The following is a 26,943-nucleotide window of genomic DNA, read 5'->3' as shown; positions in this document are numbered from 1 at the left end:
ATAGAAAGACAGATATAGATATATCGTTTCTGTTCATTGTAATCATGTTTGGGCACATGTGCTCTAGCATTGTCAATGTTTCCTTCACAGAATTGTGTCACATGGCAGCAAGGTGCATGACTTTGTAGTAATTCTTGCAATCAAGATGAGTCTAAAAATGGTTGCCAATATAGCAATAATAGTTAGAGTCCCACACATGAGTATACAAGTATACTTTTTCTGGATGGCCCCAATATAGTTCCCTGGAAAACATTAGCTGCTCCTGCTGTACATATGGATTGGTATATCTTTTTTCCTTCCTCTGCAATTTTAGACACACTCACATTTAAGTAAGCTGCACAGATTGGACCCATCTAAGAAATTCAAATCAGGACCGCGATATTGGTCAGACAAACAAAAATTGCTTCCTCGCAGAACACACAAAAATTGCCAAATGGTGCTGCTGGGTGGTATTTTCAAACCAGAGCCTTACTGTGTATATGGCTGGAAAATTGACAAAACTGTGGAGGAAATAAACCATGGAAATGTCAATTTTACCTAATTCAATCATTGATGCTAATCCAGCACTTCTACAGTGTATAAGAGATTCAAACCATTTTAAGTCAATACTTGCCTTTACTGGGATCTTTATTATAGATTTTGATCATGGCTTCCAGCCTTATCTACTTGAAAATCCATGAAATAAACCAAATGTTTTCCCTTAAGCTCTGGTAATAGCAATGTGCCGGGTACGAGCTACAAGAGTCCCTCTCCACCATGTACGCTTCCCTTTTAAACATTTAAGAACTGTGGGTGAACTATACAAATGAACACAGTGGATATACTTATTGTATACCAGAATTCAAAAGTAAGTCATTTGCTTGCTTATATAGATTTACCCGCTGCCTCTGACTGCATTAATCGTACCAGATTGTGGGAGAAACTCCTAAACACCAATATAGAACATAGACTCCTCCCGTTGATCTGAGAGCTGTGCAGCAATACCGACACGAGAGTCAGGGTGGGCCTAAATAGCTGCTTGTCTCAATTTTTCAAGTCAACTAGTGCTGTAAAACAATGCTGCATTTTAGCCCTCTCGCTTTTCAACTTCTACATCAATGATATAGTTCTACATTTAGCCCAAGCTCATTTCCCCTCTCTGGTATTTAGAAACAGGAAGGTGTCCTGCCTGCTGTATGCGGACAATATAGTCCTTCTTTCTCTTTCGTGTGACACGGGTGGGGCTGTGGGTTAAACCATAGAGCCTAGGACTTGCCGATCAGAAGGTCGGTGGTTTGAATCCCCGCGACGGGGTGAGCTCCCGTTCATCAGTCCCTGCTCCTGCCAACCTAGCAGTTCGAAAGCACGTCAAAGTACAAGTAGATAAATAGGTACTGCTCTGGCGGGAAGGTAAACGGCATTTCCGTGCGCTGCTCTGGTTCACCAGAAGTGGCTTAGTCATGCTGGCCACATGACCCAGAAGCTGTACACCGGCTCCCTCGGCCAATAAAGCAAGATGAGCGCCGCAACCCCAGAGTCGGCCACAACTGGACCTAATGGTCAGGGGTGCCTTTACCTTTACTTTACCTTCTCTTTCCTGTCTGGACCTTAAAAACCTCCTGGAGGTTCTCAATTCATATTGTAAGCAAGACCACCTCCAAATCAAAAACCATGGTCTTTGGAAAACGTAGCCCCCAATATTAATGGACCCTTGAGCACCATGAGCTTGAGCAAACCCGTGTTTTCAAATATCTCAGAGTGCTTTTCAGTGAAACATAGACTTGGAAGCAGCACATCAGGGTAGTAAAATCCAGAGCACAGAGAGAGATTGGGCCTCTGGTGAAGTTTTACTTCACTAAGGGTTGGAAACAGTTTGAGCCCGCGCTAAAAATATTTGGCAGTAAACTGATCCCTCAAATGCTTCATGGAGTTGAAATCTTGGGCGAGGATGAGAGTGCGATATTAGGGTTAGAAATGGTGCAAATCCAATTTCTCAAGAGATTGTTTTCTTTGCCCAAGGGACAGCAGCTGCACTCTAACGCATGTAGCTGGATGGCCAACGTTAACTGCAAGAGCAGATTGCAACAGATTTAATTACCTGAAAAGACTGTCCTCCATTCCTTGTGAGCGCTCACCAATCCTGTGCTATGCGGAATTGGAGAACAGCCAATGGCGGAAATCTAACACCCAACGTTATTTGAACTCATATTATTTCCATAAACTAGAGGAGGTTATATACACAAACAAATGCCAATTAAGGGATTGGTGCTACTGGACAGAATCACCATGTGATCTGCAAGCAATCAAAACCTCTCAATGCTCTCCTTGGTTCCCCCTTCTAAAAATGGTACATTTTAGACCTGTTGAATCTCCTGCCAGCCTCACTTAGATCCGCTTTTACTGACCTGTGTTTCCAAGCTATGCCCTCTGCTGTCCTAGACGGATGATATAACAGAGTACCGTATGAAGACAGACTCTGTATATGCGGGCAACCGAAGGTGGAAGACATCTTGCACTATTTACTATATTACCCACTATACACTGGACCCAGGAGAAGATTTCTCATCTTACTGTCCATACAGGAAAGATGTCTCTCCCTAGCAGAGAAGGTCCTATGGCTTCTTAGTGATGTAAATGCTTCAGTGACTAATAAAGTCACCCTTTTTGCTTTGGCGGCCAAAAAAATCAGAAAGAAGACCCAGGACAATATATCAGTGAACTGTAAGGGAGACGCAGAGATCTAAATAGATACCATTATTTGTGGCATGACACCCCTTTTGCTTGTATTTGTTTTGGATTCAGATTTGTCAAGGCCAATGGCTAGCACAATAAAGTTATTTGGATTGGATTGGCTATACAGATTTAATTCCTCATGAGGAATTACCTGAAGGGGCAAGCAATATTTGCTTCAGCTTAACTGAAAGTAATTTCCAGTACATATTGCATATACTGGGACACAGGTGGCGCTGTGGGTTAAACCACAGAGCCTAGGACTTGCCGATCAGAAGGTTGGCGGTTCGAATCCCTGTGACGGGGTGAGCTCCCGTTGTTCAGTCCCTGCTCCTGCCAACCTAGCAGTTCGAAAGCACGTCAAAGTGCAAGTAGATAAATAGGTACCGCTCAACCGGGAAGGTAAACGGCGTTTCCATGCATTGCTCTGGTTCACCAGAAGCGGCTTAGTCATGCTGGCCACATGACCCGGAAGTTGTCTGCGGACAAACGCTGGCTCCCTCGGCCAATAAAGCGAGATGAGCGCCGCAATCCCAGAGTTGGTCACGACTGGACCTAATGGTCACGGGTCCCTTTACCTTTACCTATTGCATATACTTCATGGAGGGTATAATTCGTCTCTCCATAAATGAAGTACATACTGCCTTGGAACAAAACAGTGATCAGGGGCAGGTTAAGCAGAAGTCCACCCAAGAGAAGACTACCATTCTGCTGTAAAGCAAGCACTGGAACTGTAATAAATAACCATGCAGGGATGGGTAGGAGGGTGGAGTGTAACAATACCCACAACAAGGACAAAGCTACACACTAGAGACCTGCCCATTATATTTCCCATGGGAAACCGAAGTTACACTAGAGCCAAGCCCAAATGTGTCAACTGTGGTTTCTATGTGCTCTTCAGATATCTAAGATCTCATGTCGCGACAATTCTAATCTGCCTTGGTCAGACCACACCTGGAAAACTTTCTGGGCACCACAAGTTAAGAAGGACATTGATAAGCTGGAATGTGTACAGAGGAGGTTGCCCAAGATGATCAAGGGTATGGAAACTAAGCCTTATGACAAAAGGTTGATGGAATTGGGGATGTTTAGCCTGGAAAAGAGGGGATCGAGAGGAGAGATAGTCATCTTCAAATATCTGAAGGGCTGTCACATGGAAGATGTTTTCTCCTGCTCTGGAGGGTAGGAGTCAAACCAATGGCTTCAGATTACCAGAAAGGAGGTTCCATCTAAACTTCAGAAGAACTTTGTGATGGTAAGAGCTGTTCAACATTGGAACGGTCTCCCTTGGGAGGTTTGGGTGGCTCCTTCCTTGGAGGTTTTTCAGCAGAGGTTGGGTGGCCATCTCTCATTGGTGCTTTAGCTGAGATTCCTGCAATGCAGGGGGTTGAACTAGATGACCCTTGGGGTCTAAGACCCTATCAAGTTTCCTGGATACATGAAGAAGGATGCTGTGAAGATGCATGTATGCAACAACAGACTGTCTGTGTACCATTGAAAAACACCAGTGTTCTGTGAGAGTTGCACCTAGGAGACTTCTGTTTCAGAGTGTTGCCTGAACATTCTGTCTTCATTATGCTCAAGTGGCACTGATAGACATTTATGCTTATACAATATACTCTTCCTGCAAAAATACAACAGGCAAACAAACTATGCCCCGGACTTTAAAAAAAAAAGGGGGGGGGGAAGGGAAAGTATTATGGCACCATTGTTTCCATTTATCTCCTGCATGGAAGCCCTTCAAGTTTCTAATCAAATTCGAGTTGAGTACAAGTGCATATATTTCCCCGACAACTATGTATAAGCAATATATCTAACTTGCAAATGATACAGTTAGTAAGCTTCTCCTTGGGCGGTTTAGCTGTCCCACAAGCATGCTAGGATTGTAATCAGCCAGCTTCTTTATTCCTTTAGCGAGCCTGCCGTATTGCTGTGTTTTGTTGCCTTCATTTCAAACTTACTTTAAGTCCAAATTAAAATGCCATGATATACCTCTGGGGGGGAAAGGAGGAGAGCTGTGAGTCAACTTGAACAAAGAGACATTGAGCTAGGACGAGCTTCAGCCTTCACTGCTGGACACAGAGGACCATGTTGTGGGAGAGGCGACGCTTTATTACGGTTGCACTATGGCCTTCCTTCCCATCTTCATGCACCCCACATTCCAAACTCCAATTAACTTCCGTGTGCATTTCAGTCCTGAAGTGATTGCAAGCCCCCTCGTATGGCAATGCAATTTCTCCTTAAGTAGCTCCTTTCCTCAAGTAGATGCATGCTGAGAATAGCAAACTACCTGCACACTGGATGTTCCGCCAACACTCCGCTCCTTGTCATAATATTTCCTGTACAAATAAGAGTGCCTCTGGCTGTGGCAAGATGCTGTAATATGGCTTGCTTGCCTTCATCTACCACACTGGCTCCACAATGGAGCAACATAATTTGTTCATGAACATATGCATGCCATTTTTTAAAAATTATTATGAGTAAACCTTCCTAAGCCAACCAACTCCTGTCATTCCACAGCACCCCTGTTTTATATAACACCTTGAACTAGCTCAAGGATACTTCTGTTATTCATAATGAGCCTCCCCCCACCTGCCCAAAGCTAAGGCAAAAACCATTTAAGCATCTTGAAGGGTTATCCGAGAGCAATCTTTGGTGCTATAAACATGCAGTGAGAAAGGAAGCACAGGTAATGTTCAGAACAAAATAAGCAAAGGAAGTCCAGATGAGAGGTGGGAGGGCACATCTTTCTCTGTAGGGGATTAAAGTTAAGATTTAGTGATGAGGGAGAATCTTGTAGTTTCTTTTTCTGTTTCTTATTTTTAGTTTCTTTTTTCTCTTGTTACAGGGAAAAAACAACTAGGCAAAGGAGTGATCTGTGCACTGAGGTATCTGAAATCTAAACTCAGATAAGCAGAGTGTAAAAGGGGGGGGGGGATTTGAAGGTGGCAAGAGGCAAGTGTAACTTATTGCGAATATGCAGGAAGCTCCTGTAGTGAGGTGTGTTTTAATTTTTATAGACTTGTTATCATTTATATTATACACAGTGTTGTTTTTTCCTTCAGGGGGTACACAAGGGCACACAGTGCCAGCACCTCTCTCTCTTATTTGGTTAAAAAGTGTGACGCTTACTGTAAAAACTTCATGGTGAGAACCAGCACCTATTTTTCTAGGAGGAGGAGGATATAATAATAATAATAATAATAATAATAATAATAATAATAATTTATTATTTATATCCCACCCATCTGGCTGGGTTTCCCCAGCCACTCTGGGCGGCTTTCAACAAAATATTAAAATACAGTATTTTATACATCAAACATTATGTATACAAAATACATCAAACATTAAAGGCTTCCCTAAACAGGGCTGCCTTCAGATGTCTTCTAATAGTCTGGTAGTTGTTGTTCTCTTTGACATCTGGTGGGAGGGCGTTCCACAGGGCGGGTGCCAGTACCGAGAAGGCCCTCTTCCTGGTTCCCTGTAGCTTGGCTTCTCACAGTGAGGGAACCAACAGAAGGCCCTCGGTGCTGGACCTCTGTGTCCAAGCTGAATGGTGGGGGTGGAGATGGTCCTTCAGGTATACTGGGCCGTGGCCATTTAGGGCTTTAAAGGTCAGCACCAACACTTTGAATTGTGCTTGGAAACATACTGGGAGCCAGTGTAGGTCTTTCAAGACCAGTGCTATGTGGTCTCGGCAGCCACTGATGATATGTCCAAAGTCTAGAATGTATTACCGATGTCTTTGGTGTCATTTTCGTGTTTTGCTTTGCTTCAAATGCAACAGAAGGTGAGATGGGTACTTTGTGAGATGGGTACTTTCAATGTGCGGGAAGGAGGAAGATGCTGGAGGTTATGATGGATGTTGTTTGTGTGCAAGGATGGTGGGTTGTGCAGAAGGAGAAGGAGGAATGGACATGAGGTCAAGCACAGCTGCAGAACAGAAGGGAAGTGGCTTCAGAAATAGGGATGGGAAACTGAAAACAGAGCTTAGTAGTTGCATGGGGTGAGAAGGGGAAACCCTAGGAGGACAATCTCTCTCTATATTTTTTAAGCCATTTAATTTTGCAGGCTATTTACTTAACCTTTATGTAGTCCACAATACATTGCTATGAATATTGCCATTGCAAATCCCAGACCATTAAGCTTTTGCTCCTGGGAAGGAATAGAATATTCCCAACAATCCACCAAACACTGGGAAGAACTCACATGAAGATTATTTGAAATGCACAACCTTTTCAGTAAAGAATTAGCTGTGAAGTGTTTCCTCCCTCAGAATTCACCTAGAAAACCTGCCTGAAATACAGTTTCAATATGGAAAAAAAAATCAATAATTTAAAACCACAGGTTGAAATTTTTACAGCTTCTTCTGAAAACTGTCATGTTTTAAAATGAAAATGCTAATCACACAAATGGGGCAAGATGTAGCCAAAAAAGATGCATGGGAGCATAGATTTGCTAGACGTGCTGGCGCGATCTCAACCTCTTTCCCCTCCCTTGACTCCTTTCTCATTTATGACAAAACAACTTATAAAACCCCCCATTTTTCATTCTAGAATTTCTAAGGCGTGCATCATCCCTTTGGTGAATAATATTTTCTCTATGAGAAGTTAAATAGATCAAGACATTTACAGTAAACATGAATACAGAATGTGGGCAATGCATTTTTAAAGTTGTATTATTAAGTTCCCTTCTTTCCGGCATAGCCTTCAACGTCAACACCTTAAATAATGCCTGGAATACTTTTCAGATATATAATAAATTCTGCAAGCATTGGGTTGTATCCAAAGAAGTGACTTGTTCTGTCAGCGTAAGGATTCCTACTTCCTCAGGGAGCTTTCTCTCCTCTTCTCCCCCCACTATATCTGTTCTGGGTTTCTCCCCAACCCTTCAGAGCAGATTTGGCGAGGATGAAATGCATGCAAATGGGAAGCAGGGAAGGAAGAAGAGAAGAGAGAGAGAGTTTTGGATTTGATATCCCACTTTATCACTACCCGAAGGAGTCTCAAAGCAGCTAACATTCTCCTTTCCCTTCCTCCTCCACAACAAACACTCTGTCAGGTGAGTGAGGCTGAGAGACTTCAAAGAAGTGTGACTAGCCCAAGGTCACCCAGCAGCTGCATGTGGAGGAGCAGAGACGCGAACCCAGTTCCCCAGATTACGAATCTACCGCTCTTAACCACTACACCACACTGGCTCAGTTTCACTGTGCAAGAACAAATAGTCCTGTTAGCTAGGGATGACGGGAGTTGTAGTCCCAAACATCTGGCGGGCTGGAGTTTGACTATGCCTGCACTAACAGAACAAATGCATTTGATATGGCCCATAATAATTAGTTTCCCAATGGCTGCAGCCTATATTTTTATTTATTTATTAATATTTATGTGTTTATCAATCTACAGTGCCCAATTCTGACCATGGGATCTTGACCAATGCCAACCACCTTGAGCCATGAAACAAACCAGAGGGGTGGTACTGTACAAACACCCAAACAAGGAAAACAACAGTAAAACCACAATACAAACAAAATGAATACTCAATGGCCTGTTAAAACAAATTTTGAAGAATCAGAGCCAGCAACACACATGCAGCAAAAATAAAATAAAATAAAATCAGCAAAAAGTTCACGGCAGAAAGTCAAAGCAAAAGAGAACCAGATTGCTGGTACTTGACATCAAAAAGATCACAGAGCTGCCTCTAAACTTACTACCAGAGGAAAGGGGAAAAGAGTTGAGAAGCATCTGTTGTGGGAGACTTCACCCCTTGTGGGGGATGAAAGTCCTATGGCCTCAAACCAAGGACATGAGGAAAGAAGTTGATAAGGACACTGTCTAGACACTGGAGAGTAACTCAGATTGTCAAGGTTTAAAAAGAAAGAGAAGAAAGAAAGAAAAAAAGAAAATACCTTTTCCAACTTAACCATTTCACCCTGCCATTTTAAAGACACTAGTGATGTGCAGTACAATTTTCTATTTTTGCATTTATATGCATTATATTTGCTAAATCAGAATTTATTAATCTAGCTCATTAATAAAGCTATTTGAAAATAAGCATTATTCTAAACATTAATTGCCATATATAATAGTATCTTACCATTACTCTGCTTCCTTTTGTAATTTCTCTTGAAAATTTGATTAGACAGCTAGATGGAGAGTCAGTCAGATAGAATTACCCATCATTGGAGAAAACTACCTGTTGTTGCTTTGGCTGCATCATTGCTCAAGTAACCCCCCCGAGAACAGGTGGTGGGTTACTACGAGGACAGGTAACCCTAACTCTTACACAGCCTAAAAGTAAGCAGTAAGAGTAAAAAGGATCATCAATTATAACTGAGGAAAGAAAGGAGAGAGAGGGGGGGGGAACACAATAGACTTATAAATGCTTGAGAAATTCAACCTCTGGAATTTCAGTGTGACTGATCAACATCTCCTGGACTAATATGCATATTGGAAGCTAAGTTTTCCAATGGCTTTCAAACATCCCAGATGTTCTGTCAGAATCCTTGGCTCAGATGTCTTCTTCTTTGGCGATCACTCATAGCAGAGTTAGATTGTCTTCCATGAACACGCTCTTAACAGAGAGTCCGTAAGTGACTGTGGAGGCCAATTCTGGATCCACACATCCTTCCACAGTGGGGACATAGGTTTCTGGGCAGGAGCTGATCATGGTGAGGGTTTGCCAAGTGTGCCTTCCTTTTAGCACATTTCTCCCTTGTGTCCTGAGTTCAAGTGTCTTCAAAGCTCATGACACCTTTGGTAAAGGCTGTTCTCCAATTGGAGCACTCGCAGGCCAGTGTTTCCCAGTTGTCGGTGTTTCAACAAATGTGTTCTAAACATATGATTTTGAGAGAAAGCATGCTTAAAATCTATACCTATATTGGGGGGGGGGGGAAATGTTGAGAACTTTTGTTTTAGAATGTGATTAGTGCAGATATGGAACAGGCTGGATTGGCGGGTGAACAAGTATGAAAGTCACATGGACCAGGTATAGGACTGATGCATTCAGCTCTAGGGAATCTGCAAACTAAGGACAGATGCATGAGAACCAACATGTGGGTTAGGAATGAGGTGCCTGCCTGGTTTTGAAAGAGAATGTAGATATTGTGGGAAGATCAGAAACCTCATAGCTTGGGAGAAAGTGCAGAGAAGGAGGGTTTAGCTCCACCCTCCTGCCACTCATGCTTAGTTTTAATTACACACACACACACAGCTCAACCCGAGTGGGCCTTCTTAGTGGTGGTGCACCAGAGAAATTTACATACTACTATCCTTTCAGTGCCAGGCAAAACCTTTTTATTTATTTTATTTTATCTCCCCAAGCTTTTCAGACACAATCTTAGCTTACAATATTATTTGTACTTAAATGTAATTGCTTTATTCTTTTCATAAACCACCCGGGGGATATATTTCAAGGGGAGCATCAAAATAAATTTAACAACCAAAGAGAATGTATAGAAGTGATTCTTTTATGCAGGTAGGAGAAAGGTCAAGAGAGGCAGTCAGGGGCGCTGCTGTGGGAGGACTAAACCTGATCACTACCCTGGTTGACCCAACACAAGATATTCAAAAGAAGGCTGCTTTGGTCTATACCAGGGTTTCCCAAATTCGGGTCTCCTGCTGTTTTTGGACTACAATTCCCATCACCCCTGACCACTGGTCTTGCTAGCTAGGGATGATGGGAGTTGTAGTCCAAAAACAGCTGGAGACCCAAGTTTGGGAAACCCTGGTCTACACAGTCCCATCCTGGGACCTGATTCTCAGTCACTCTAAAGCATGACGAAACACTGGTTTTGTTTTTATTTATCTTTTCAAAGCCTTACACCAGTTCTCCGTTATTTTTCAAAAACAAGGATTAAAAATATATATATACCACAAACAATGGAAGCTTAAGCCTTAATTTTTTCCAAGATCCCAGCAGCTACATTCCCCTGCCCCTGGAATGCACAGATCCATGGCACCCTAACAATTCCACCAGTGTTCGCATGACAAGACTTATTTCCAATGCCTCCTTATTCTGTCATCTACTGGCAGTGTGCTCTCCAGTCATGTTCCCTGCCAGTCTTTACCAGTTTGCCAATTATACAAGCTGCTTCCTAGACATCAGACAAAAATTCCACAAGACTGCTGTGCAAGCGCACCCTAATTAACCATCAGCTTAATTAGACAATTTACTGTGTAATTAGCAGGCAATTAGTCAACACCTCTCAGATCTTATTGACTGCTGTGACAGCCTTCTCTACTCTGCACATTCCAATACACAACCACCACTATGTCTCTAGCACTCTCTAATCCCTGTACTACACAATACTGGGCAAAGAGCAAGGAATGATATAACACGGGAAATGTGTGTGTGTGTGTGTGTGTGTGTGTGTGTGTGTGTATGTGTAAATCAATGTGTGGTCTGTCAGCATATTGAACTTTTTTCTGGCCGGCCTAAATTGTTTGGTGCTATTTGAGCAGCTGCTGAAAGAAGCGGCTGAATGTCTGATCTGCTTAGATCATGGGTGCTCATTCTGTACCCCAGCTCAAGCAAGCCGAAGACAAATCCATATCCTGAACTAGGAAATCAATTCCCCCTCTCCACCCCACAACCAGAATAAATAACAGGAACATATATATATATATATATATATATATATATATATATATATATATATATATATCTGCCTTATACCAAGTCAGTCCATTGGCCCATATTGGTCTGAGGCAGTTTGGCATATAAGCTGCATATAAATTAATTAATAATAATAATAGTAGTAGTTGAGGTGACACCCTCAGGATATTGCTGTATTTCATCTGTCTGAGGCAGTGTGGTTAATGGCCATGAATGGTGGGGATCGTGGGTCAACAACAGTATCTGGAAGGCCGGCCAGGCCCAAAGCATTTTGGCACCTGAGGCAAATGACAAAATTGTGACACCCCTCCCTGTTAGCGTGTGAGTGCCAAGTCTTGGGGTTTCTTTTATTTGTCTTGACAGAGTTACTCAGAAAGTCTTCCTGCATCTTCACAGCAGCAGCAGCAGTCCGGCCCTCTCTTGGTGAATTCCAGTGATAGGAATAACCACTTCACCCACCCAATTCTTCTCTAAAGTCCTCATTATTTACATTACAAGTTGAGTAACACTACTGGTCTACATATAATCAAACCTCGGTTCCTGAACCGCTCCGTTTTGGAATGTTCCGGCTCCCGAACACTGAAAACCCGGAAGTAAATGCTATGGTTTTTGAACGTTTTTCGAAAGCCGAATGTCTGACGCCGCTTCCGCTTGAGTGCAGGAAGCTATTGCAGCCATTTGGAAGTCACACTTTGGTTGTTGACCTTTAAAGCCCTAAATGGCCTCGGTCCAGTATATCTGAAGGAGCGTCTCCACCCCCATCGTTCTACCTGGACACTGAGGTCCAGCGCTGAGGGCCTTCTGGTGGTTCCCTCACTGTGAGAAGCCAAGTTACAGGGAACCAGACAGAGGGCCTTCCCAGTAGTGGCACCCGCCCTGTGGAACGCCCTCCCACCAGATGTCAAAGAGAGCAACAACTACCAGACTTTTAGAAGACATCTGAAGGCAGGCCTGTTTAGGGAAGCTTTTAATGTTTGATGTTTAATATTTTTTTTGGAAGCTGCCCAGAGTGGCTGGGGAAGCCCAGCCAGACAGGCGGGATATAAATAATATATTATTATTATTATTATTATTATTATTATTATTATTCGGAAGCCTAATGGGGAGAATTCTTGCTCCTATGCAGATGTTTTAGGCGTGCCTCAAGGATGTGCTTCAAGGCTCATTTCAAGGTTATTTTGGCAATAAACCAACACTCCCCACCAGGGAAGAAGAGATAAATGAAGATCCATATCAGGAACAAGGGGCAGGTGGGGGCAAAGACTGACATTGGGATCTACTGCCCCCTGAAGACCCTTCTACCTGAGGTGGTCACCTCATCTCACCATATGGGTGGGCCATCCCTGTTGGAGGGCCCAGGGCTCTCTTAGGGTGCAAAGATCCACCTGGCGCCCCCCTCCCTCAGGCTGCCCAGTCCCAGGCATGCAGGAGGGCCGAGTCAGCCAGCCACCTTGGCATCTCACCGGTTCGGTCGCTCCCGAACTCGCAGCACAGAGCTGCCCACATCAGAAGAGCCCGCCGCAGCGCTCTAACCGATGGGCGGGCTCTTCCCCAGACTCAACGCTCGGGCCCCAAACTCTCAGCCTGGCGCCCCTGAGAACCCGCTGTCTGGGTGCCCCCCACCCCTAGAGCCTATGAGTAAGATGGCCATGGGAGGGCCATCACTTTGGTCTACACTGACTGGCCTTCACCATCCTGGGTTTCATACAGGAGTCTTTCCAAGCTCACTTGCCGATGCTGGGATCGAATCAGGCACCTTCTACACACAAAGTATGTGTGCTGGTTATAGATATGTCTAACCATATTTTCAGTAAGATTGAAAGAATCACTCTGGTCTGCAATACTTCCACATCTGCTCATTCATACCATTCCTACATTAATCTGCCACTTAAACAAATACACGTGGAAACGTGTATTCAAATGTGCGTTTCATTTTCTGTCACATTTCAAACTCCTTTCAAAATACACATTGTTTAAAGAAATGTAGTTTCATATGTCTTTTTTTGAGACAAAAGCTGCCTCAGAAAGTTATGGAAGTGCATTTTCATGCAATTTTGCTTAATGTTTCTCTCCCATAAACGATTCTGTATTTTAGAATGTTTTTAGGCAGTGAGAAGGGAGCAAGGACTAAATGAAATCCGGGGGGGGGGGGGGGGGAATCACTAAAATATTTCTAGACTTTTGTTCATCACTGAGAAACCTGATGCCATATTTTTAAAGATTCATTCTTAACCCAGCATTTTTTTTTGTTTTATACAAAATCCTATATACGAAACCTGCTCAAATAAATATCAGCTTATCCAAATGAATGGCAATACAGAAAGGCGATACAGCACAGATGGATACAGTAAATGAAAAATCTTAACCCATTTTTAATAGAAAATGCTGTATTTGAAACTCGCTCAAATAAATACCAGCCTATCCAAATGATACGTAATACACAATAGAGAAATAGTCCATGAAAGGAGTTATTCACAAACAGAGATCACTTACCAACAGCCTAAGTAATAATGAAGCAGCAGAGTTGCAACCCCTCCTATTGTACAATGGAAGAGACGGCTAGAGTTGTCAAAAGCTTTTCTCTGGGATATTAAACATACTTTGTGGGTAACTACTTTTACGGATATGTGATTTGCACATCTCTCTCCCATCAACTCAAATATAGATAGATTTGCAAGCTGCAAACCTTCCTTTGCTGACAACTGGATGTGTTTGCGTTTCCACACAATATTGGTTAAATACAGGTTGTTGTAAATCTGGAATGGAGATTAATGAGGGAAATTGCTTAGAACAGCAAATATTAATCCACTACCAGAAGCTCTGCAAAAGTGTTCTTAGAAGCCTAGAATGTTATCCTCTTGTCATTTTATTGCAGACTCACCAAATTCACCATATTGAGAGATATAATTGCTATTCTAAGATATATTGAGTTGTATTCAACTAACTTTTGCACAGAGTAGGCATATTGGAATTAATAAACCTAAATTAATCAAGGCTATTTATTTCAATGGGCCTACTCTGAGGAACTGTTACTTTAATACAACCTTTTATTTATCTTCCCCCCTCTTCTAATTTGGACTTATTCTACAGCTAACTTTGAACCTGTTCTGGTCAATTTCATTTCTACTTAGATGGGTCAGCATAGTAGGCTTGTAGTGTATGCATGAGGGCGGGGGAGAACCGGAATCCAATAATGATAGCATAAATATATCAGTTAAAGCAACATATATTTATTTTTGTTGCAATCCTGAACTTAAATGACAAGAGATGCTTCCTACCTTTGTTTTAAAAAGTATATGCTGAATAAAATTGTATCGTAAATCAATTTATGCGATCTCTCAAAGCTTTATTAGATTGCTGTAACCCTTTTTTACAATTAAGTTTCCCATTTTGCATTTAATAGATATGTATAGTTAGTTAGGGAAAATGTGGGCAAATGCCGTAAGATTAGGTAATAAAACTTCACAGAACTTCAGTAAAGTCCAATCACTAATTATAGCAGAAGGAAGGCCTAAAAACAGTGCGAACGATCTCTCGTCTCTCTTTCTCTATATCACACACACATTGTAGAGAAATGTTCTGGTTCAACCTGTTCCCTGTTATGTGGGAAACTTTTGGGTTAAAGGATCTAAATGTCACACACACACCCCAATCTTGTGGATAGCAGTGGTGGTCAACTTTGACAAGGAAGACCTGAACTCAACCATGAACGTATGTTGTATATGGAGTTCAACTTTCTCTCCCTCCCTCATTCTAGCTAGCTTGACTCATAGGGTTGTTATGAGGATAAAATAAAGTGTCTGGGTGGGAGATATAACCACGTCAACCCCGAGTTCGTTGGAAGAAGAGTAGGATACAAATGTAACAGGAAGCAGCAACCGTTTATAAGGGCACTTGAAAATACTGAAATAGCAACTGCTTCAAATGTATGGACAAATATGCAGTAAACATAGCTCCGTTTCAAATGCTGAATTCCTCTTTCAAAAGCAGTAAATGCAGAAGGCTGAAATCCTCAAACCCTTCTCCCTGGCAGAGTCCAAAATTACGTGGATGCAAGCACTCAAGAATAGATGGTCTGAAACTCATTGATACACAGTGTGAAGAATTTGCAAATCAAGATAGAATTAATCAGCATTGTAAAACAAAAACAAACAAAAACCCAGGGGCAGTTTTATTCAACAACATTAAGCTTTTGTAGGGTGGGCAGGTGAGACACCACCTCCTATGTTACCCCTCATTGCAATTCTCTGTTTATATCCACCTCTCAAATTGAGGGGGGAAATTGGAGTATTTATTTGTAAAACAATAAATAATTCAAGTCACAGGGCGAAAAGCTCAGTGTGCTAAGAAATCTTGCAAAATGCTTGCTGTTTCCTTTCCCCATTCTCTCCCTAGGATCAGTGTTAATAAAAAAATAGTCTTTGATGTTATTTATTGGAAAGGCAAACAGTTGTCGTCATCGTTGTCTTTTTTTTTATTTGACATTAACAATCTGATCATTTGTCTCTCCAAAGAAAGCCTACGTAGCTTTCATATGGTCTACACAATAAAGCATCAAATATTTCTGTTTACTGAGATATCAGCTGGCATTTCACTGCAAGTCAATGGTGTGTCTTGGCTGCAGAACACTACACACTTCAATCTGGCATCTACAAATGTCAAGAGTATATATGGAAATCAAAAGCAGGTTCTAAATTCTGTCTTCCTTTTTTTTTTAAGGGAAACAAAGTTCACCTAAATATATTTCATGCAAGCAAATAAAAATAAAAAAGTTAAAATAAAAATATCATTGCAATATTCGGCTGTCAGTCTAGAAGAATAACAAGGGAAACACTGTCAGTAGGACAGGATAATAAAATTTCAAGCAGATGTTCAAGCTAAGTCTCTAATTCTCATGCAACTCCCTTGGCAAGCATATACTTATTTTATCACATGCAAGGGAAGCAAATTGCACTTCATCATCACAACTGAATTGTGAAATATTAATATTTCATATTCCAACAAAACTCCCACAGAACAAACTTTGTTATGTTAAAAGCACCAAGAGTTCTGCATTTTAATATCATTTAAAGTCATTTTCGGAGGGGGGGGGGCAGGCAGACTTGCAACCCGAAATTGTAACTAGGATATTGCAAATTACTGGGCTGCGATATCAGAGAAAGAAAATACGTTTTTTATGCTGTGAGTTCAATTCAACAAAAAATACTGACATAAGTGAGGACAATGCAAGTCATTGTGCTTCAGTGCAGGCACTTATAATTATGAGGAGAGGCATGGGCCTCCCATATCCGTCCCTATGGAAACACCACCGGTTGCAGTATGAATTAGAATGTCTAATGTTATGGAGGAATGCCATTTCGTTGCACAATTAGTAAATTCATACAGGCAACGGCTCTAATTGGCAAGCAACGTCTGCAGTTACACTATGCCATCTTCCTCGTTATAAGTTGCTGTGAATCATGTTTAGTGTGTGCACACATTCACACTGTAATAGCTTGATGATTCCCCCCCCCAAAAAAAAAACACCTGTTGCATCTTTCTTCAGATTTAATCGGAATCTAATCAGAAATATCTTTTCAAAACCGTTGGTAAATATTGTAGCAGGCAGAGGTGATGTTCGGGTGCAACACTAAACCATGGTTTAGGTTTAACACACCCACCCACCAAAAAAACCAAGTTTCAGTGAGTCCCAGGCGCACACACACTCCCTCCACATTTCTCCTCCAGTGCTGCCAGAAATATATTTGAAGAGTCCATCTCTAATTAACCCCAGTTTTGTGTGTTGTATGAGCCATAAACTGTGGCTAATTTTATAGTCTAACTACAAATTACAACTAATAGGCAGCCTAGAATTACATATGTAATTTTAATATTGCTCAAAAAAAAGCATGAGAGGCCTGGATTGGGACCACAGCATGCTAGAAAACTCACACATACACAGCAGTTACCAATAAGTGTGTGTTTTATCACTGCTTCACTTACTTTGGGGTAAGGAAAAACACAAAGGTGCTGTAGGCTGCACACTAAACCAAATGTGCAATTTGACATTTGACTATGGTAAACCGAAATAAGGCAACTTCAGAAGCTACAGTTTAATGCTGCCTTGTTTCAACAATTCATTACGAGCATTAAACACTCTGTTTAGATTGAGGCAACACTAAAAAAGCTTTAGTCATAGAATTATAGATTTGGAAAGGACCCCAGGGGCCATTTAGTCTAGCTCCCTGCAAGGCAGGATTCTCAACTGTAAAGCATCCATGACAGATGACCATCCAACGTCCGCTTAAAAACCTCCAATGTTTGGGTCCTACACTCCAGAGCAGGAGAAAACAAGCTTGTTCCGTCTTCCACAGGACTGCCCTTGATATATTTGCAGGAGGCTCTCAATCTCCTGTTTTCCAGGCTAAACATGCCCAAGACTATAAAATGTAAGTGAAAACTTCTGAACTGCTCCTTCGTGCCACACAGAAGAAAGGTTGGGATTCTGCAAGATACACCCACACCATATATTTAAAGCATGCGACTTCCCCCAGAGAATCCTGGGATCTGTAGTTCATTAAAGGTGTTTGGAAAGGTAGCTCTATGGAGGGGTGAACTACAGGTCTTGGGATTTTTTGGAGTAAGTCAAAATTCTTAAAGGGATATGAATGTGCTTTAAATGTATGGTGTAGATGTGAAGCAAGACCTCCTGAGAAACACTTCCTTGTAACACTAAACTATGGTTTAGCATTAATCAGCCACTTAAAAAAAATACTAGAGATTTCAGATGAAGTGGCTCCACATGTTTATTTCTGCTGGTGAGCCTTAATAAAGGCAACAGCTTCCACGTTATTGAAAGCGACAGCATCACAAATCAATGCATGTCACCAGCAGAGTAAAGACAGATGTCTCTGATTAATCAGAATTACATTTTTAACAACCAAGGAAACAGCTAAAATCAAAGCAAATATTTCAGCCATGCCTGCTGTGTTTTATTCTTGCTCCTCTATGCCAACTGTACACATTGAGGCAGCTACGACTCTAAATCTAGAATTTTAAAAATCTATAAAAGTTATCCTACACATACTTTTTATTAACTTTAGCAGACAAACAGAGTTTTGAAAAAGACAAGTGAAAAAATTGAAATATAAATTTCGGTCAAGACTCATATGTCTGCGATGTAGATTCCAATAAGAAATAAAACAAAACCATTTATCAGCGACATTGATTATCTGTTGAGGTCTGGTTCTCCTACGAATTGCATCAGTTATTTTGTCTTTTTCTGCCGCATCAAGACATTTTAATAAACATTCCTAGACTGAAGTTCTCCACCCCCTCACGAAATCGAGCCTAAACACATTTAACAGAAATCAATGAATGCATTATAAGAGATCTTAAAATGTTAGGTTTGCAAACCCCCCCCCAATTATGCTGAATGATATAATCAAAGTATTTCAACCCAACTTATAATGTGCAATTTACAAAACTTCATCTAATATTTGTCCCCAATCATTCCATGCGGTTTGGCATCCTCGTTCACAGAAGGGCAGTGTGGAGAGTCACACATTTCCAGCATTAAAAACAGGAAACATCTGATTAAGCCTTGGTAAAGGTAAAGGGACCCCTGACCATTAGGTCCAGTCATGACTGACTCTGGGGTTGCGGCGCTCATCTCGCTTTATTGGCCGAGGGAGCCGGCATGCAGCTTCCGGGTCATGTGGCCAGCATGACTAAGCCACTTCTGGTGAACCAGAGCAGCGCACGGAAACACTGTTTACCTTCCTGCTGGAGCGGTACCTATTTATCTACCTGCACTTTGACGTGCTTTCAATCTGCTAGGTTGGCAGGAGCAGGGACCGAACAATGGGAGCTCAATCTGTCGCAGGGATTTGATCCACTGACCTTCTCATCGGCAAGTCCTAGGCTCTGTGGTTTAACCCGCAGCGCCACCCACGTCCCTTTCTGATTAAGCCTACCTGGCATTAAATACCAGGGAAGGTTAAATGTTGTATTGTATGTCCTGCATTCAAAGTCTTAGGTCCCACCTTCCCTATAACTTTAAAACAGTATTATACCATTTGAAATAGCCTTAGCTTCCCCAGAAGAATTATGGAAACAGTCGTTTGTTAAAGGTGCTGAATTGTAAGGAGACCCAAGTGCTCGCTGTGGTAAAATATGAGGTGCTGGTACTCTTAGTGATAAGGGTGTTGTGGGTGCTAGCACAAAATGGCTGCTGCTACAGGAAGCAAAATAAAAAAATAAAAAGGTGAAGGCACTCTGCACCAGGGGTAACTGCCACAAAAAAGCCCTGGAGACCCCTATTCCCTTCGTATAGCTACAATTTTCAGAGCTCCTTAGGAACAGGGGTCAATTGTTAAACCACTTTGAAAATTGAAGCTATATGAAAGGAATAGGCGTCTCCTGGCAATGCTCAACAACCTTAAACTACCATTCCCAGGATACTCTGGCCATAACTGTTTAAACAGTTAAAACTCTGCTTTGCATTTATAGTGCAGGTGGGCCCTTGCACATACAAGCTTCTGGAGTTGCAAACATTGTTCTATTTTTTTCTCTGAAATTGTAATTCCAACTCTGTCCTTGGTGGGCAGTGGAGAAATCTGCAGTCCTCGTGGAAAGGGAGTAAGGAAAGCAGGCCCAGACAAGGGGCTCCCAATTGCCAGCAGTCCGCAGAGTGAAGTAGGATGAACAGTGCTGGGAGCAGCCACCACAATCTAATAAGAACTTGTATTTGGAAAAGGCGATTATGCTATCCCCAGGGCAACACTATGTGCAACTTGCAATGGGTAGAAACAGTCCTAATGCAATAGTTTTTAATTGTTTTATGCAAGCTACTTTGGGGGTCCTTTCCGGAAGGAAATACAGCACGAAATCAGATAGAGGCAGGAAGAGAGATAACCTATAGTGAATGAAGACAACTAATTGATAATCTTGTTCCTGTGCTTTCTATCCAAACTATCAGAAGCTTTCTAAGGTTTCAGGTAGAGGTCTTTAATAGCTATCTCGGACCTATCTGCACTATGCATTTAAAGCAGCATAGTACCACTTCAAACTGGGAGCTGAAGCTTATTAAGGGTGCTCAGAGTTCTTAGAAGATCCCAATCCCTCTCATGGAGCTACAATTCCCAAAGTTCCCTGGGAAGAAGGATTGATTGTTAAACCGCTCTGAGTACTGCCACACTGTAACAGGAGTTTCCTAAGAACTCTTAGTTCCCTAAAACTACATTTCCCAGGATTCCTTGGGGAGCAGACATGGCTACTTAAAGTGACATGTATAGTGCAGACGAGGGCTTACTGGATATTGTTTTAACTTGAGAGGCCAAGGACTGAAACTGGGAACTACTTAAGGCTACACTTTAAATACTAATAAATTCAGTATGGCATAAGCTTTCATGGACCAGAGCCCACTACAGCAGTTGTAGGAAATGTAACCCTAAATTGGAAGGTGTATATTCATACACTACGCAATGTATGTTGTCCTGAACCCTCGGCCTACCTGGCGGAAAGTCCCACTGGCCTATACAGTAGGACAAGTCCAAAGCTCAGCAATCAGGAAACACAATCTAGGGTCAATCCACGCAAGCCAAGTCCAGAGTCCAATAGTCAGAAAAGGGGGTTCAGGGTCAATCCATGTAAACCAAGTCCAAATTCCAACAGTCAGGAAACACAGACGAGAGTCAAATCCAAACCACAGTCCCGTAGACTTCCTGGAGCATCCAAGCCAAGATCTATCAGCATGGACAGTTGAGCAGACACAGCACCACAGCTCTGCTCCCATTTTTAACTCTTGAGTCTTGATTGTAGCACCTGGGCTTGATGAGGCAGGTGGCCCTCACCTGTCCTGAGCCTAATACAGTTGAGGAATCACACACCTCCCCCCAGAGCTAATGAGTCCCACCTGGCCAGGTAGTAAACTGGGCTGTGGGGCCTTGCTTGCTTCAGCCTCTCTGACCCCACCTCCTCTTGCTCCCTATGCCTCAGAACCTGCCTTGATCAAGGAGACAGGAGCCCCTCTGACTCTGGTGATGGATCCTGCTCTGGTCCATGTAAACTGACCCCCATCCCCTTGCCGTCCTCTGTCATCCCGTGTGTACTTTCCACAACCCCAACCTCTCTTTTCCCATCATCGGTTTGCCTCGGTGGGTCCCAGTTGTGACTGCACCCCTCGCCGGGATCTTCTTCCTCCTCCCTGTTGTCTTGCCAGTTCATGACATGTGTGTGTGGTGGTAAGAGGAGTGAGGTCAAAGGAACAGAAAAGGCAATATGCAATTCAGGAAAAAATTCCTCAGGTTGCGAACACATGTGAATGACAACAAGCACTCAGTTTTAGATAATTAGCTAACATTGAATCTCTCTCATGCCAACATTTTTTTTTTTTTAAATTCACACAGCTCAAGAATATACACACTTCCAGGAAGCTTATATTCATTCTTAGATGTTAATTTAATAGGAATTCCATTTCAACTGGTGGTGTGCTCAGTACTGAAATATTAACCACAATCTGCAATGTACCCTTTTTCCAGTTCCAATTAGATATGGACTAAAGGGATTTTACATTTTTTTCCCAGGCAATTCCACAGACATGGAGCTAAATGAAGCGGTTTTGTAGGACAAATTGTATTAAATTGGTACAGCCAAGGTCTACTCTGTCTAATCTCCCAATCTCTTCTCCCTTTAATCTGCAACATGGTATCATTGCATGGCCATTAATATGAATGCTGACTATTAATTCTATGGCAAAGAAATAAAGGTGGAGATGGGATTATGGGTCTAGGCCAGGTGGAAAACACGTATACACTGCAGTTTCCTCCCCCCTTCATCTCATATGACTACCTCATGTTAACATCAAGTACCCCTTTATTAGATCTGCCAGTCATCTTCATGGATTTTGGACTCAGCTATACTGGTAAAGAAAAAGCGATTTATATGTGTTGTATATGTGATATATATATATGTGATAATAGGAACGTGCGTGGTGCTGTGGGTTAAACCACAGAGCCTAGGACTTGCCGATCAGAAGGTTGGCAGTTCGAATCCCCGCGACAGGGTGAGCTCCCGTTGCTCGGTCCCTGCTCCTGCCAACATAGCAGTTCAAAAGCACATCAGAGTGCAAGTAGATAAATAGGTACCATTCCAGCGGTAAGGTAAACGGCTTTTCCATACGCTGCTCTGGTTCGCCAGAAGCGGCTTAGTCATGGTGGTCACATGAACCCGGAAACTGTATGCCAGCTCCCTCGGCCAATAAAGCGAGATGAATGCCGCAATCCCAGAGTCGGTCACAACTGGACCTAATGGTCAGGGGTCCCTTTATCTTTACCTATATGTGATATAAAAAGGGACACGGGTGACGCTGTGGTCTGAACTACAGAGCCTAGGGCTTGCCGATTAGAAGGTCAGCGGTTCGAATCCCCACGATGGGGCGAGCGCCCATTGCTTGGTCCCAGCTCCTGCCAACATAGTAGTTCGAAAGCATGCAGTGCAAGTAGATAAATAGGTACCGCTCTGGCGGGAAGATAAACGGTGTTTCCATGCGCTGCTCTGGTTCGCCAGAAGCGGCTTAGTCATGCTGGCCACATGACCCAGAAGTTGTCTGTGGACAAACACCGGCTCCCTCGGCCTATAGAGCGAGATGAGCGTGCAACCCCAGTGTAATCTGCGACTGGACTTAACGGTCAGGGGTACCTTTACCTTTTACCTATATGTGATTTAACATTGTGCCACCAGAGCCTCATTTTTCTTTGCCTGTTTTCCTTGTTTAAATTTACAATGCTTTAAACTGAAACACTTCACTGATGTGTCTAGATCCAGCCTTGGTGTGCATGATGTGTGTGCTGTGAGAGGAATAGAGTATCTGAGCCTAGGGAAAGGTTAAACAATCGTTCTTGGTTTCTCATTTTTCCAGTCCCAAGTTCAACACAACAATTTCATTTCCACTTGCCTTTTTAAAAAAATGCCCTCATGAAAATTAATCAGCATTTTAGTGTCATTTCTCTAAATATACACATTTTTTAATGCAGTTTTGTGAAATATGCATTTTTTGCAAGCAAATTTGCCCAGTACAACACATTATTGCATGCCAGTTTCACACACACACACACACACACACACACACACACACACACACACCTTTCCTGATGCATGAATTTTGTACACATTTTGCGGTTGGTGAACTGCGCAGCAATATTTGCAGAAGTTGTTTCGGTTTGTGTATTGGTTCAGGAGTTGAAAATGAAGCTAGGTTTCCATTAAAACATGAACAAGACTGAATTCAAGACTCATGAAATATATAAAATGTAGTAAACCATTCCCTTTCCGGGTACTACTTGGCTTTCGCTCTCAGTGTACCTTTAACCAAAGAGGCAATGCTATATATTTCCCCCCACTGTAGCCATTTCCATGGATGAAAATAAGCCAGGGACACCACGATCTCAAACTCCTCCTGACCCAAGTTTTTGTGTCCCTGAGAATTAATGAGAACCGAGTCAGTCCCCTGAGTTCTGTTATTGTGACTCTATAGTGTGGAGGAATGCAAATACCCTTCATTATAACAGGAATGGTAGGTGTGGAATTGGGGGTGGGGGTGGGGATGCCCAAGGAAGGCTTTTCTCCACAAAACAAATAGCAGGTTTCGGTTTCTGTGTGTACAACACAGGGTAACAGAAGGACCTTTTTCTTAATCTACGTCCTATATTTCAGAACCATCACATGGAAAGACATTAGCTAATTTTTACTTGTTGTACAGAAACACGCCTTCTAAGTCCTGTTAATGTGATTTTCTGCAGCTTACCAATAAGAGAGCCTTGGGGGAAGGAGAGTAAAAGCAAATGTGTAATAGAACCGTCCGTGAGTGGCAGGGATGAGTCTGCGTGACACGAGGCAAAGAGGTGTCAGCAGAAGCCATGGAGACAACGATGGGGAGACTGGAGAAAACCAGAGCTGGATTTGGGGCACATGATGGTTCACAAGTACAGTCGGTAGGTCAGTGGCTTTGCAAATGTGCTGTAAAGCAGGAAACACAGTAACAGCGGTGGCTATTACAGCACCTTAATTAAAGGAAGTGGCTGCTTCAGTGATCCAGAATTAATTTTGGCTAGACAACAATTATAACACAGCCTTCTGGGTGACTCCATCCTTGGTTAGACACATATGCAGCTCTGACCTGTAGACACAGACTTTGACCTGACTGAGCATTGAAAGAAAGCGAAAATGCAACCCTCTGTTTCGAAGGTGAAGGGAACAGAAGGAAAGTGCATTTTGATTTCAAAGGGCACCACCTTATCTCCTCCTCCTACAACTCAACCCTCTCTAGAAACATGATTGCTTTTAGGCTACCAGAGAAGGACAGACAAGAGACAACCAAAAATGAGAGCAGAACTGTGTTGCGGATGAGTTTGGTAGGGAACAATTTGACACAGGAATGGAGAAGAAATTCAGTTTCATTAACATCTGAATGTGACTCTCCTTAATTTGTGCTCCTCAAAACTATACAAAACAGTATAAGAACCAACGATGGATATATTGTACAAAATTGCATGCAAACATATTGGAAGGAAGGAATGTTAAAATGGATTCTTAAGATGATTTTTAATGAGAATGTTTTTAAAAGAAAATTGCACGCTTCTCAGGGTTCAATGGCACAGCAAGTCCAAGGAATGACCCTATGACTGCAAACTACTGACAACAGTGTGATCACCTTTCAATCACAGCCTTTCATAGAAAAAACTACAATACCAGAGCCATTTGTTTGTGAAGGTTCAATTCACATCCCACTTGCATGGAATAAAGAGAGAGAAGTCAATTACAGATCATTCAAATTATGCCACAAATTTGAAATTAAATCTCTGAAATTTGAAAATCTCAAAAGACAAAATTGGAGGGGGGAACCTCACACTTTCCAGACATTAAATATAGACGTCAAAATCTACTGTTTTTAATTTCCAGCTTGCAGCTGAGCTGGTCACTCAGATGACATGTGGGTAACAGTTTTAAAAGTATGCACAATCAAAATATCTCTCATTCAAAACAATCTAAGTGGCTTCCAGACAGGGGGGGATGTGATTTTATAGATAGATAGATAGATAGATAGATAGATAGATAGATAGATAGATAGATGATAGATAGTTTGGAGTGAAAATATAGCTTAGTCCAACAACCCCCTACTTGCTTAATTTGGCCACCAGAGGCCAGTCCATTCAAAAATATATATGGATAACTTTCCTTCTATATATTCTATACCAAATGGTATAGTAGAACTACTATTTAGAAATACGGAATAATGAACTCCTCAGTGTTGTTGGCACCTGAACCTATCATATAAATTGCATCCCTGGGGCTGCTTTTGGGGATTCCAGTGCGACACAAAGAAACATACCATTTCTGGAATATTTGTACATGCAGGTCCCACCATGCACTCCTAGGACACTGTTCGTTAGACAAGCGTTCGCATAATGAGCTGATGATTTCCATTATTTCCTATGGGAACCTTTCTCATCCATGCTTTCGCCTGCCATGCTTTCTGCCTGAAACTGCTGCAGCCAATCAGCAAAAGCCAAATAAAGGAAAAACTGTCCAAACTCTCCTGTTCTCCTATTTGTCTATCACTCCCTCTCCTTATGGTTTCTGTTGGAGACGGTGGCCACCGACCAGCAACACACAAACGACACACGGCGTCACAAAATTATTTCAAATGTGGTGGTTAGGGTGGGTTGGGAACCAGCTTTCATTACCTTGTCCAGAGAAAAGGTTTTGGTCAGTGCAAATCCCCATCCGGCTTCGAAAGCTCTGCGAATCATTGGCGAACTTGTGGTGGGAGTCGCACTGGCAAGGCCAAAGGGGTTTGGGAACCGGAGTCCAGCAACTTCTATGCTGATGTCTACTGAATCCACAGGCGTGTAGAAAAGAGGAAGCTGGGGTACAGTAGGAACAGCAATACCGTATAAAGACTGTGGAAAGAAAACAATGACATCACGGAAGTTGGCTTATTCATCATCATCACCACCACCATCACCATCATCTATTATTTATATCATGCCCATCTGGCTGGGTTTCCCCAACCACTCTGATGCGGCTCCCAACAGAACATTAAAAACAAAATAAAAGCTCCCCTAAACTTCCCTAAACAGGGCTGCCTTAGGATGTCTTCTAAAAGTCAGATAGTTGTTTATTTCCTTGACATCTGATGGAAGGGCGTTCCACAGGGCGGGCACCACTACCAAGAAGGCCCCCTGCCTGGTTCCCTGTAACCTCATATCTCGCAGTGAGGGAACTGCCAGGAGGCCCTCGGAGCTGGACCTCAGTGTCCAGGAAGAACGATGGGGGTGGAGATGCTCCTTCAGGTATACTGGTCCGAGGCTGTTTAGGGCTTTAAAGGTGAGCACCAACACTTTGAATTGTGCTCGGAAACGTACTGGGAGCCAATGTTATTTCACCTCCATTTCACCACCCCGTCTTCCGAGAAACTAAAGTTAGTGCAATGTGGGGGTGCTCTTAGATTAGTCTCAGAGTAACCCTATGAGTAACCCTATGAGAGAGAGCTGTCTAACTGAGAGTAGTGAAAGATAAAACTGTCAATTTTCACTCATATACATATTTTTGCAACACAGTTTTGCTTAATATATACATACA

The 26,943-nt window shown here is 42.4% G+C and overlaps 1 protein-coding gene across 6 annotated transcripts in view; it reads right to left on the bottom strand.

Annotated features, from left to right (window-relative positions):
- DPYD (dihydropyrimidine dehydrogenase) overlaps positions 1-26,943 on the bottom strand; it is a 495,490-nt gene that overhangs the window by 193,914 nt on the left and 274,633 nt on the right. For 5 of the 6 annotated variants that reach the window (XM_083743290.1, XM_083743288.1, XM_083743286.1 and 2 more), the window contains one exon: positions 26,046-26,261. The exons of the other annotated variant lie outside the window; for it this stretch is intronic. In XM_083743290.1, the coding sequence (XP_083599416.1) occupies positions 26,046-26,261 (216 nt within the window). The remainder of the gene's footprint in view (positions 1-26,045; positions 26,262-26,943) is intronic. 6 annotated transcript variants of the gene reach the window in all.

The sequence above is a fragment of the Podarcis gaigeae genome (assembly GCF_964106915.1).
Source record: "Podarcis gaigeae genome assembly, chromosome: 6".
Taxonomy (NCBI): domain Eukaryota; kingdom Metazoa; phylum Chordata; class Lepidosauria; order Squamata; family Lacertidae; genus Podarcis; species Podarcis gaigeae.
The sequence above is the reverse complement of the archived record's forward strand: the minus strand, read 5'-3'. Positions and strand labels throughout refer to the sequence as shown.